This window comes from Brassica napus, chromosome C8, assembly GCF_020379485.1.
Source record: "Brassica napus cultivar Da-Ae chromosome C8, Da-Ae, whole genome shotgun sequence".
NCBI classification, from domain to species: Eukaryota; Viridiplantae; Streptophyta; class Magnoliopsida; order Brassicales; family Brassicaceae; genus Brassica; species Brassica napus.
The window spans coordinates 1,067,800-1,081,706 of NC_063451.1; the positions used below are offsets into that span (position 1 = coordinate 1,067,800).

The following is a 13,907-nucleotide window of genomic DNA, read 5'->3' on the forward strand; positions in this document are numbered from 1 at the left end:
TTGTCAAAGTGTTACTTAGCCAAACCAAACTGATAAAAAAAATGTTATGTTGTTACAGTCATTTAATTATCTTGATTGGTTTTAGTGTGGAGGTATGTTATGAGAAACACTGAGTTTCTAGCTCCTTATGCTTGAGGTTTTCTTTTTTTTTACAGTACTTTGTACAATATGTGTCAGGCCTATGACCTTGACCTTGTAGAAGACGTGCAAAATGTTTTAGGACTTCGTTACTTGAGATTTTGTAACATAGCTAGTTTGGATTTTATGTTCTCATGGGCTCTTAATAAGAGTCCTCATCTTAAAGAGGCGAGACTTGCTAGTGGACAACTGCTTACTCAAGATATATATGAAGAAACACATATATTTTACGGCAAATTTGACTGTACACTCGCAAGTGTTTATTATTTCATTATTATTATTTTATTTTTTTTTGATCAAAGAGTACTTCATTCATAAATAAAGTTTACGCTCCATGTAGAGGAGGCTGATACAATGGAGCTGGCAAGAGCCAACTTAGCAACTGAATCAGCATCAGAGTTTTGCAAACGAGGAATAAAATGAAAGGAGATTACATCAAAGTAGGTACTAAAGTGATAGATATCAAACAAAATCCCATACAGAGCCGGCCTTGATTCCTTCTGTTTCAGCATGTTGATGAGAGTGAGAGAATCAGACATAATCGCAAGGGTTTTAATGTTCGAAAAAGAAGCAGTCATAACTGCCAGACGAATTGCGAGGGCCTCAGCCATTAACGCAGATGATACTAGGATCCGAGTGGCGGAAATCAGTGGAAGACGAGTCAGAGTGGGGGAACCAGAGAAGATACCTCCTAGCCCGCACATACCAGAGCGGGCATCCCATGCTGCATCAACATGACAAATAGGACCAGACGTATTAGCACGTAAAGGTGGGTGAGGTGTGATGTGGTTGTGATCTCGTGGGATAGCTACCGCAGCGGGAGCTTGCGATTCCTTCGCATCAGAGACGGCCTTGGATAAAATCTCTGCAGTGGAGTAGGTACGGTCCTCAAAGCATCGCTTATTGCGGGCCTTCCATAGGCTCCATAGGACCCAAGGCCATAATGGTATAACAACACCAGACGGGGAAGGTTAATAAGATGCAAAGCTTCAGATATCATGGTCTTGATTGACGGGGTTAAGGGGGGTGGTGTGGAAACCATTGGAGCTAACCCCCATACCTGGATGGCGATAGGACAGTGGAGGAACAAATGGAGATCATCTTCTATCCCACCGCATGATTTGCAACAGAAAGGCGTGATGCCTCTACTAGCTAGATTCTCGCTGACTGGGATGGCTTTCCTAGCCACTCTCCATAGGAAGTCTTTGATTTTAGGAGCAGTGTGAATGTTCCAGATGTTCTTTAGCCAGTCGAAGGGAGGAAGGGGAACAGGGTCTTGAGGAAGGGTTTGCAATTCAGTACTTCTCAAGGGGTTCATCCCAACCCTATACCCTGATCTAGTAGTATAGAGACCTGATTTATCAGGTAGCCAAGCAAGGCGATCCTGAGATGGAGCTGCACTAGTGATCAAACTTCGAATATGCTCTTCGTAATGCGGTAACACAGCTCTAATTTTATCCAGGTCCCAATCATTCGAGATAGGGCAGAGTAGATCACTAACACGTAAATTGATTGACATGAGGTTGGGAGGACCGAACGGGGTGGTGGGTGTATCGCAGCTGATCCACGGGTCCTGCCACACTCGAATATCCTCGCCATTCCCAACTGTCCAGCTCAAGCCCTTCCTGAGGATCTCCTTTCCCACTAGAATGCTTCTCCAACCATGAGAAGCCACCGAGGGGACAAAGCAGTCCATAAATGATGACTTCCAAGCATATTTACCCAGCAACACACGAGCTAACAGAGACTCCGGGTTCGAGATAATTCGCCAACCAATTTTTGTAAGCAGGGAATCATTGAAGGTTTCAATATCGCGGAATCCAAGGCCGCCAGCATACTTAGGTTGGGTTAAAGTATCCCAAGCTACCCAACACATCTTCCTTTTCTCCGGGGTTGCGTCCCACCAGAAACGAGTGAGGACGGACTGAATTTGTTTGCACAAGGAGCTAGGTATTTTGAAACAAGATATGGCATAACAGGGCATAGCAGCCAAAACGGCCTTGAGAAGAACCTATTTCCCTGCCCCCGATAGAAACCTAGAGGTCCAGCTGAAAGCCTTTTGGCGAACGCGATCGACAATGGAGGCAAAGATATCCCTCTTTTTCCTACCAAAGTGCTCGGGAAGCCCGAGATATTTTCCTATACCTCCTTCCGCCTCAATGGAAAGGTTACGCTTGACCCGCTGCTTGACCTCCGGAGGGGTTTTTGCCGAGAAAGTTATGGAAGATTTAAGGAGGTTGATTCGCTGGCCAGATAGTTCTTCATATTGTCTCAAGATGGCAGCTAAAGTGGTAACGCTGGTTGGGTTTGATTTGCAGAAAAATGGTATCATCCGCGAACAAGAGGTGGTTGACCGAGGGGCTGTGACGAGACACACGAACTCCCGCCAGAGAGCCATCCAGCATCGCTTTATCGCAAAGGGCAGAGAGTACTTCCGTACATAATATGAAGACGTACGGAGAAAGAGGGTCACCTTGTCGTATTCCACGAGAGGGTTTAACCGAGCCTTGTGGGGAGCCATTGATCAGGAAGGAGTAGGAGACAGAATCAATGCATCTCATGACCCATGTGATCCACTTGGTAGCGAATCCCATGTATGTAAGGACAGCCTCGATAAATCCCCACTCAAGTCGATCATATGCCTTGCTCATATCTGTTTTTACGGCCATGGAGCAGTGCTTCTTCGCTTCGGAAGTCCGTAAATAATGGAGGGTTTCATGTGTAATCAGCACATTATCCCCAATGGCTCGGCCGGCAATGAAAGCTGATTGTGAAGGAGAGATCAAGGCTGGTAGGAGAGGTTTCAGGCGGCGGGATAATACCTTGGCAATGATCTTGTAATGTGTGTTGCACAAAGCAATGGGCCGGTAATCGGAAACAGATCGCAGTCCGGTAACTTTGGGAATGAGGCGGATATGGGTTTCATTTTGCTGTGGCTGGAGATAATCCGATACAAAGAACTGACGCACCTCGCGGATCACATCTTTCCCGATAATATGCCAATAGGAATGGTAGAACTTCGCCGAGAAGCCATCCGGGCCAGGTGCTTTACCACCATTGATGGACATTACCGCTAGTTTTATCTCCGAATCGCTCGGTATAGCAGTCAACATAGCATTCATTTCGTCCGTCACCTTGCTGGAGAGGATGCTAGAGATTGCCGCAAAGTCAGTATTTGCACTAGATGTGAAGATCTCTTTAAAGTAATCGGAGATAACATCAGCAATCTGAGGTTCTTCGTAAGCTGCCATGCCATCTTTGTCCTCTATCACCGAGAGAGAGTTCAGGAGTCTCCGCTGCCGGGTGATGGCATGAAAGAAGCCAGTGTTCCTATCTCCATTCTTCAACCATTGTATTCTACTTCTTTGTTGCCAAAATTGCTCCTCCTCTCGATAAGCAGTTCGAAGTGTGAATGTAAGAGATTCTATGAGTGCGGGGTCAGGTATGGTCGCTGATAGAGCATACTCTAAGTCAATTTGTGCTTGGTTGATGATAATGTTGCTCTTAACATTTTGCTCCTTGGCCCATTTGATTATACTGCGACGGCATGAATCCAGTCTATCCATAGCAGACGCTATAGGAGAGTAGTTCCATGCTGAATTGATGATCTCCTCCACTTCCGGCTTCTCTGTTAGTGTCCTATTGAACCAGAATACTCCCCGCTTCTTGCGGTAATTGGCATTAAAGTAGGTAATCAACGGTCGGTGATCAGAGCCTTCGAAGCGCAAGTAGGAACTTCTGCCCATAGGGAATTGCTCACTCCAAAAGCAATTGGCCATAGATCTATCCAAGCGAGACCGGATAAAGTGGGAGTATCGGTTACCTCTCCACGACAACTGGTTCCCTGAGTGTCGTAAGTCCCAGAGCCCATTCTGAGATACAAATGATCTGAATGATGTAAAGGACCCTTCCCATCTCGCTGGCCCGCCTACTTTTTCTGTATTGTCTAGGATTTCATTGAAATCCCCAGTAAGAAGCCATGAGGAATCCCTATCCAAACCGGTCTGAGAGAGTTTAGTCCAGAAAGCCGATCGGTTCTCCACCATCGGGGCACCATATACAAAGGAAATGAAAGACTCCACTCCTTTGAAAGAAACCTCTGCATCGATCAGATTGGGAAGTGATTCCAGGATCTTGATGTTAACGCTATCTTTCCACAATAAAGCCAAGCCACCGCTAGCCCCCACCGGTGGGACAGAAAAATAATTAGGATAATGGAAACTGCTGGTCTTCTTTTTGATAAAGTCATCGGCATTCTTCGTTTCCTTGAGAAACAGTATGTCCGGGGATTTGGTACGATACAACTCCTTCAGACGACGAATTGTCAAGATGTTTCCCAAACTTTGACAATTCCAACTCAACAATACTAAGGAAGAGGAGGAGGAGGAGGCCGAAAATCCGACCCTCTCCTTCCGGTAGATCCTCTCGATTTAGAGCTAGTACCAGCCTTATCACAAGGTAAAGGTTCCTTATCAACACATAGCTTTTTCTTTGGTGGATTAGCTGAGCGCCCTACAGCAGCTCTCCTTAGGTTGAGAGCTCTCATTGGGCTGCGAACAACTCTTTTCGTAGTTACTCTGGGTACCTTTCTCTTACCAGCCGTTTTTGAGAGTGGTGGTGTGGCAGTAAACAGCTTTGAACTTGGTCCAGCTTCATCTCTCTGTCCATCACTGAGACGCAAGGCAGCAGGAATACGAGGTGGAAGAGCACTGGAATTGGTAACCACAGGGCTGATATGTTCATTTTCCACACCATCATATTGAATTTCAACTTCTTGGAGACGCCCAGAGTCCAGGCTAGAAGTTGGTCGGGGGGAGATAAGTTCGCGTAGGTCAGGTTCTGTTGTGCGCCCAAGCGACAACCGTCTCTTCCGAGAACTAGGATTAGGAGTCCCTCCTGTGGAGCCAACATCATTTGGATATTCCAGCCTCTCACGAAGGTTGCGTGGAGAGGGAGTGTGCGATATTTGAGAGCTAGAGAATCGGTTGAAAACGCCTGCATTAGCTGAAGGATGAGAAGCATTATCCACAGAAATGTCTTGATGGCGTATCACAACACCACTAGATAGGACTCGGGAATCATTGTCCTCTGATGCCTTAGTTCCCACGGAGTCAGAGGGTCTATAGCGAAGGGAAGCAGGTGCAGCTGCACTACGATATGGAGAGGAGCCTCCTGTTGAACGAGTGTGTAAATCTCTATGATCAGAGTAAGTGCGACGAGAGTTCCTTTCATCTCTTCTGTCATAATGCGGTCTGAATTCAGCAGAGGGCCGCTGATACCCTCTGCGGTCATCATGACGTCTTTTATCAGCTTCAATACGTTGGAGAGCCAGGCGTTGGGTGATCCCGAGTTTACGGTCTCTAGCAGGGGCGTCATGCCTGGACCTTAAAGGGTAATTCACTTCTTCATGGAATAAGGAAAAACACGTGAAGCAGTGCTTCTCAAGCTTCATATACTCAAATTCCACCGGTAGAATCTCGTCGGAGGGGAGCTGGATCTCCAAGTCCATAACTAGAGGTTCCAATCCGTTTATCTCCACTCTTATCTTGGCTTCTTCAACAACTTTATCAGGCATGTGACCTAACTGGTCACCAATGATTGTGATGGTTCCTTCATTCCAGAAGTGTAATGGGAGATCATGGATTTTAATCCAGAAGGATATCAAAGACGAAAAGTTTTCCGAGACTACAGGCTCCCATCTTTGGAGTAGTAGCATCCACTTCTTGTAGTGATAAGGGCCCTTGGTAAGAACTCGCTCCATATCTTCTTCAGACTGAAAGCGCATCTGGAATTTTTCAGGTGGTCGTTTGGCCGGTGGTTCCGGTGCTGCCCTTCCTTTCCCTTTATCAGCTCGTGAAAACCGGTGAGACATTTTGATGAGAGAAAGCGGGGCAGAAAGAAAGTAATAGGTTATGACAACCCAGGGAGAGGATGAGTTAATATAGCACAATCTTTCTGTGGAACCGGCTTTAAATTCGATGTGGTGAGCAGTATGGTAGTTGAACGTCTTAAATTGCCTTAACTTGCAGTAGTTTCACTGGAGGGGATAGGAACAGAGGAAGGCTACCACCAACTGGTACAGGTGGTGAGAATGTGCAAGGAGCTATCACTGCGAGCCATGGTGCGGTGGAGGCGGGTGCCTGGCCAGCGACGGCGGTCCCTCCGACCCGGGTCGGGGGAAGAACCCGGAGGTTAAAAGAACAGAGGGAGCTATGGAACGGAAGACACTCCCGAAAAAGGAATAGAATTTGAAATGGCAGGAAAGGTGGAAAGTGGTTTTAACTATAAATGGTTAAAACCGGGTGGTAAAAACAATAATGTGGGGGAAGTAACTAGTGGTTAAAGACCAAGCTGGGAACTAGTGCCTGAGAGAGGATTTTCAGAAAATCGCCTTTTTAATATACTTCATTTTTTTTTGTAAACTAGATATGTTTTATTATTTCATTATTTATAACTTAAAATTTCGACAGATGTAATCCCTTTGTGTACTCTTTCATCATGATATCTCTCTGTAAGGGGTTTCTTCAGAGAGAAGCTCCTTAAGCTGTTGAGTTTAGATTCGTAGGATAGCAGAAAAAGCACGCGACTGATATCCTCGGCCCAACTCTGTTCGCAAGCACACTATGGTTCACACTTATGAACTTATTGTTAGTCATCATCTACACAAACCAAACAAGACGTGAGAAATAATAAACTCAATGAATCTCTTACCAAAACCTCTGATTCTATATTATCATGTCTCTTAGAGCATCTCCAATGCAACACTATTTTTTCTCTATATTTCACTCCAAAATAGAGTAACATTATAGACTGAAATATAGAAAAAAAAATAGTGTTGCATTGGAGATGGTTTTATAGTTAAATGCGCTAACCTGCAAAAAGTCTCCGAAGTTGATGATAAGAGCCCTGGGAATAGGCGTTACATCGACCCAACAGTCTTGATGAAGAACTTGAAGACCACCGACTTGATCTTGAAGAAGAATGGTGATGAACGTGTTGTCGGTATGCTTTCATGTGCCCAAAGTTAGGTCAGGTTGTGGGCATGGAGGGTAATAATGGCAGATCATTTGGAAACCCTTGGCGCAGTCCATCCTCTTAAGGGTCTCAGGGCTCAAACCAAGAGCTTCTGATACAAGTTCAAAGATCAAACCACCTAACCTCTTCACATGGTCCGAGTATCCAATCATAGCGTCCCTGCAAGCAACCGGGAGCTCCTCAGGGTCTGGAAGATCAGGAGCCATGTAACAAGTGAAGCTGTTACCAACAGACAAATCTTCACGTTCGAAACTGTTGAGGTAATTAGAGTTCACTTTTCACCTTCTTTTACGTTATAACGGTTCAAGTTCAGTTCATGTTTCTTATTGTATACACACAAGAATTACAAAAACATTTATAGAAATATCTTTATTTACTAGTAGTATCCATACATCTATCAGCAAATATAACATAGGCTTATTCCATCTTGTCCATAGGAGCATCATCACAAGGAGCAAAGAGTCAAGAGACACACATTCATACTTCTACATGTTAGGTTTTATAGTAATTATTATAACAGAGAGAATAACATTAAAGCTTTATTTTGATCATTTTCTAACCATTTTTCCCCAAACTTGTAGCAATCTGATCAGAAGAATCTTGAATACCTTCCAAGTTCTTCCCTTCTGACACCAGCGAGCAAGAATGAGAAACCATGAACACACTCCTAACACTCGAAGAAGAAGAAGACTCGGCAGTAGAAAACAAACCCCTTTCTTCTTCTTCTCTAATAACTTCGTTGAATCCTCTAAGTTTCTTCATCTCTCTCTCTTCTTCTTCTTCAGCGGGTTTCACTCTCTTTGACCCACTGTAACGAACATCCGATGGTACTTGCTGGTCGTTAGAAGACGGGCAATAACCATGTTCTTTAACGGTATTAGCAGCCTCTAAGGCCTCGAAGCTATCAGCTACAATCTCATCAGGAGCTGCTCCGATCATGATCTGTGCTTCACGAGTTCTTGATATGGCTTTGGTTAGCAGCTCACGAGCTGTGTCGATGTCTACAATGGGTTTGGCGTAGTTAGTTCCGAGTTCCACACCAGAGGCTTTGAGTACTGTTAATGGAGCGTCCCATGGATGATGGATCCATTCAGTTGGTAACCTCGCGAGCTCGGGTAGCCATTGCCTTATGTACTCTCCTTCCGGGTCATACTTTGCGCCTTGTATCTGAAAAACCAAACCAGACAGACATATATTCTCTGAGACTTCTCAATGAGACAAACATACAATTGGTCCTGAGCATACTAAACCCGAAAACCAAACCAGAACCGAACCGAAAACTGAGACTGAAACCGGACAGAAAATTACAAAAAAACCGAACGGTTATTATTTTTCTAAACCAGAAAAACATAAATCGAACCGGAACTGAAAAGTTTATTTTTTTTTAATTTTAATATATAATATATAAAATAGCTGTCAAAAATATATATAACTCGGGTTTTTGGGGTTTTCGGTTTTTATGGGGCTTTAAACCCGAACCAAACCTGAACTATTTTTAATTCGGTTCTATTTCAGGTTTTATAAAAATATAGAAACCGGCCTGAACTTGACATTACCCCAACCGATCCAAAAAACGGATCGGATCCTAAACATCCAACCCGAATAACCAGAAAATCGATACCGAAACCAAAAACCCAAATGCCCAGCACTAAGTACAATAACAACAAGTAGTCATGCATCTTAAACTCTTTGAGTAAAAGATAAGTTTTGTAAGTTTACCGCAGGATTGTCCAAGCGATCAAGCTCATGTCCATCAGGCAAGCTGCCAGAGATATACTGCCATCCAATAATGTCACACTCCAAATCAGCATCCAAAAGAGTATCCCAAAAATACTTCATCCCCCACTTCCACGGAAGAAGAAGAAACTTCACAGCGAAGCTCGAAACAATCACTCTAATCCTGTTATGCATCCATCCAGTAGCCCAAAGCTCTCTCATCCCAGCATCCACCAACGGATACCCAGTCCTGCCTTGTCTCCACGCCTTGAACTTCTCCACGTCAGCATCCCAAGGGAAGAAACGGAGATGACTCAGCAAAGACTGCTCGTGAGTGAAAGGGAAGTTGAAACATATGTAACGAGAGTAGTCTCTTAGACCGATCCCCCTGAGGAAAAGAACCGCGCTTTCTACTCCTTGGCCGTTCTTGTCTCTCGCCCATATGATTTGTTTCATCCTGGCGCATTGGAACACGCGCCTGACGCTTATCTCCCCGAAGTGGAGATAGGGAGAGAGTAAAGAGGTTGAGTTGCCAACGACTTTCTTGCTGTTCTTTGCGTAGTCTATGAGCTGCTTCTCGATGAACTCGGTTAGTATCTTGTCAGCGTTGCTCCACCCTGGAGACCAAGCTCTGGTTAGCAACGCGTTGCTCGGCTTCTCCGCCTCGTTTTCTAATCCTAGCTCTTCGATTGAACACGCCCAAACCGTTCCAGCTGCTAACACAAAGAAACACACACTCAACTGTTGAAAACTTAAAATGTTTTTAGATGCTCTTTACCTGCAGTGAGAGGAATCAAGCGCCAAGGAGGAGGAATGACAACGGATTCAACAGGCATGTCTAAGCATTTCTTCCAGTAAGAATTAAAATTCGTAAAAGGTTTGCCCTTTTCACAGTATATCTCCCACGGCTCATACAATAGATCTCCGTTGTAGCTTTGCACAGAGATCCCACGTTCCACAAGCTTCTCCTTCACGGTATGGTCTCGAACCAACGAAACAGGATCTACAACAAGGGGAAAGGTAAACTTCATATCAACCTCAGCTGTGTACACTAACAAGAGATGGAGAGTAGTTACCATAGAGGTGATTAAAGACGACTTTAGTAGCACCGGTTGCTCGAACACAGTCCAAGATAGCTGAAACGGTGTTATGGGTTTTGATTAAAGTGAGCTCAGATCCAAGAGCTTTTAAGGATTGAGTCAAGTGAGCAAGTGATTGTTTCATCCACCATCTTGAAGCCCTTCCTGGATAAAACTGTCCTTCTTCTTCAGGACACCAGATGAAAACAGGGAAGACAGATCCTTCGTGAGCAGCGGCTGCTAATGCAGGGTTATCCTCAATCCTTAGGTCCCTTCTGAACCAAACTATTGTCTTTTTGTTTGTCGACATGCTTATGATCAGCTAAACTCCACTCCTGTCCAAATATAGCTAAAATCAACTAAACCCTTTACCCTCAGAAACAGAGAAAGGAACACCCTTTCAATGAAAAGATCAGTACCTAACTAAATAAAAATCAAGTCTCTTCTCTAACAGATGAGAGCATATTCAAGAAGTAGATGTTTTAATTAAATCAAAATTTTGAAACTTTTTACCAGAACTTAATCAGATCTTTGAGCAGCTTCGGAACGTGAGGAGAGAGAGAACTTGGAGGAGCTTCAGAGTTGTGAAGGGTGATTTTGATGACCGACCTCTTCTTCCTATTTTGGGTATGAAAGTTAAAGACTTTGAGATCTAAATGGAAGACGAGAACATTACCATGATGACAGTGTATGTATGCAATAATGCGCATAAAATATTCATTACAAGACAAAAAGTAGCCAACTTTATCCACAACTAGTGGCGTTCGAATTTAATTGGGTTTTTTTTACCCATCTCATTTTTCATTTGCTCTTGTAAGATTTTCATGGGGATCATCATCAACGAACGAACTTTTTTTATATAAGTAGATATTTTACAAGGAATCGAATTTTTTTATTAAAATTTTTTTTTAGAATGGGCCTAAAGTTCAGTGAATGATCTATCTTCTCTTACGTTGGGTGGTTCATGAACACGATTCTGGTCATGCCCACTTTTGGTAGAAATCCACTGAATATTACTATAAAGGCCTTAAAGATAAGAACTTGATTCTCATTTCCAACCGGAGTCTAATCAAGATCCACTGCTTTTTTAAAAAAACTTTACAAAAAGGTAAAGATAAACATTAAATTCTCTTATTTGGTGCACACAAAAAATACATTGAATTCTCTTAAAACTTTCAATATTTGTATTCCATTACTTTATATGACTCGAATCCTAGTTTAGTGGACCAGTGCCTAATGCCTATTGTTTGTGATTCGATTTCTAATTTTAGTTTAGTGAATGTAGTTTTTTTCCCGGGAAAATCGTATTTTAAATACTGAAAATGTCACTTTCTAACACTTTAAACACTGAAGTTTTGTTATTAGCACTTTAAACTTTCAAAGTGACATTTTTATCATAATAAACCTCCAAAGACGTTTTCATGTTCATAAACGACTGGTATTGTTCATTTTACAGGTCAAAATGATGACGTGTCGGTTTCTTTAAAAAAAAAACAGAAAAGTACCGAAAAAATCGAATGAAATTAGAAAAAATTGTAAAAAGTTCAAAACAAAATTTTAAAAAAATCTAAAAATTCAAAAAACATAAAAATTAAAATTAAAATTTCAAACTTTAAAATAAAATATTAAAATTCTAAAAATTCAAAAATAAAATCTAAAAATAAATGTCAAATTAAAAAAAAAAAAATTAATTTTTTTTAAAAAAAAATCTAAAATAAGATCTAAAATTAAAACTTCAAACTTAAAAATTAAAATTGTAAAAGAAAAATTGTAAATATTTAACCAAAAAAATTATAATTATTTTAAAATTCCATCCAATTAAAGTGAATGTCATTTATGATGATATCAAAACATGCCTTCATCGAAAACAATATATCTGATATCTTGCATATTTCCATTGTGTTATCCATTCAGCCATGTGCATTTTGATCATATAGATTAGGATTTAGCCATGTTTAGGTTGCATTTTGCATACATAAGTCTTTATTAGGTATTGGAGTACCACATGAAGTTCTTGGAGACATTTGGGTGCATTTGGAGCTCAAAAGAGGTGATAAAGGTGATCATTGGACGAGCAGTGCATGGGAGCGACCCTACCGGAGCGACACCATGAACTCGATGTGCCCTACCTCTCATAGCGACCTTACCAGAGCGACCTCACGAGGTCGCTCGCCATTTCATCGTTTTGGAGTGACCCGGAGCGACCTCCCAGAGCGACGACACGAAGTTGCTCCAGCTCCAGAGCGAGGTCGCCACAGTGACACCCCGAGGTCGCTCGGGTTTGTCTCGATGAGACACGAAAAACAAGCCGGGAGCGACCTCCCGGAGCGACGTGCCGAGGTCGCTGCGCTTCAATTATTTGGTCGAACTTATGATCAATCAAGGGCCTTTTTGGTCATTTGTTATGCACGTTTTACACTTGTTAAACCTATGTTTAAGTACCTTTTTGTAAGCCATTGGAGGCAGATTATCTTTTATCTTAAGAAAACCACCAAAAACCTATTGGAAAGTTCATCTCTTTGATTCAATTGATCATTTTTGTTATTGCAATCCTGTTGTTTTCATATCGATTATCTGTATTTCTCTACATGATTAATCTGAAATCCAATATGGGTTTAAGAGGAATCATGGAGATTAGTGAGTAATCACCTTTTGAATTCATGGGTTAGGGAGATTAAGGGTGATTAGGTTAGAGCTAGAATGTTTTAGTGTAGATCATTCTTAGTCTTTGCTAGTAGAGTATTCATAATGCATCTTCTGAGTTGGCCTCTCAAAAGTTTATCTTTAGGCATTTTCCACCCAAAAGGTGTTTGATGAAATGCCTGAGACAACTCTTCTAAGCTTTTAGCATACTTTGCCAAAGACATTTGTTGTTAGAGGTGCTAAGATAGCCATTAGACTTGTTAGTAATGATTGCTTTCATATTATTCAAACAAAGACATTTAATGTTTAAGATGTGTTAGTAAATGAACATTCATCTAGACATAGAGTTTGTTTAGAACTGTGTCTAAGCTTAAGGTTGATAGTTTGATTGATCGTTTGCCATCCTTAGTTCGAAACTTGATCACCCAAGGTCTAATCCCTATGCCCATGAGTTCTCTTTTCCCTTAGTCAAGAAAGTTACTTCATTTATAGCTTTTATTATTCTGCAACTGAATTAGCATTAATCATTAGTTTAGAAATCTTTTAAATCACAGGTTACACTTAGATTAAGTGAGTACTTGCATTCTCAGTGCTTTGAAATCCCTTAGAATTGGTTCGACAATCTTTTATACTACATCATTTGTCTTAGGAGCCTTGAAAACTCCTAACATCAAATTGGCGCCGTTGCCAAATTCTGAGTAGATTTGAACATTGAGATTTAGTCACTTGCTTAAGACTAAGTCATTTTTATTTTTTTTCTTTTGTTACTGATTCTCCTTCTTCACCTCCCTTTTACTTTCAGGTGTATGAACTTGAGGAGAAGGGGTCCATCAAACCTAGTTCCCAGAGTTGCAGACATCAGAGCTTTAGAGAGAGAGTGTGCTAGAAAGAGAAGAGAAGAAGAGCAACAGGCTCACTTGCAGAGATTGGATATTGATATGGGAGACCAACCTCAAGATGATGCGAACGCCAATGGAGCCAACAACGTTCCACAACACTCACAGCGAGCAGCTCGACCCATTGGCACTTATGACCGCCCCAACATTCATGGTCATAGACTGGGAATCCGAGCACCGGCTGTGGCAGCTAACAACTTTGAGATCAAATCAAGACTCCTCAACGTGATCGAAAACCACAAGTATCATGGCTTGGCTCTAGAGGACCCATTTGATCACTTGGACAGGTTCGACAGCTACTGTGGGTTGTCAAAAACTAATGGTGTGTCTGAGGATGCCTTAAAGCTCAAGTTATTCCCTTTCTCTTTGGGGGATAAGGCACATCAATGGGAGAAATCTC

The 13,907-nt window shown here is 42.2% G+C and overlaps 2 protein-coding genes across 2 annotated transcripts; both read right to left on the bottom strand.

Moving 5' to 3' along the window:
- Positions 1–6,677: 6,677 nt before the first annotated feature.
- LOC106424265 (1-aminocyclopropane-1-carboxylate oxidase homolog 7) lies at positions 6,678–7,379 on the bottom strand. Its single transcript, XM_048765912.1, has 3 exons — positions 7,214–7,379; positions 7,011–7,108; positions 6,678–6,797 (listed from the first exon to the last, which is right to left on the bottom strand). The coding sequence occupies exons 1-3, from the start codon at positions 7,377–7,379 to the stop codon at positions 6,678–6,680; spliced, it is 384 nt and encodes a 127-aa protein (XP_048621869.1).
- Positions 7,380–7,572: 193 nt separating this feature from the next.
- LOC106424300 (cryptochrome-2) lies at positions 7,573–10,622 on the bottom strand. The gene is given in 4 exon segments (NM_001316257.1): positions 7,573–8,340; positions 8,893–9,602; positions 9,668–9,892; positions 9,966–10,622. Coding segments are annotated over 4 exon segments (1,860 nt in total). The 5' UTR covers positions 10,279–10,622; the 3' UTR covers positions 7,573–7,728.
- Positions 10,623–13,907: the final 3,285 nt, after the last annotated feature.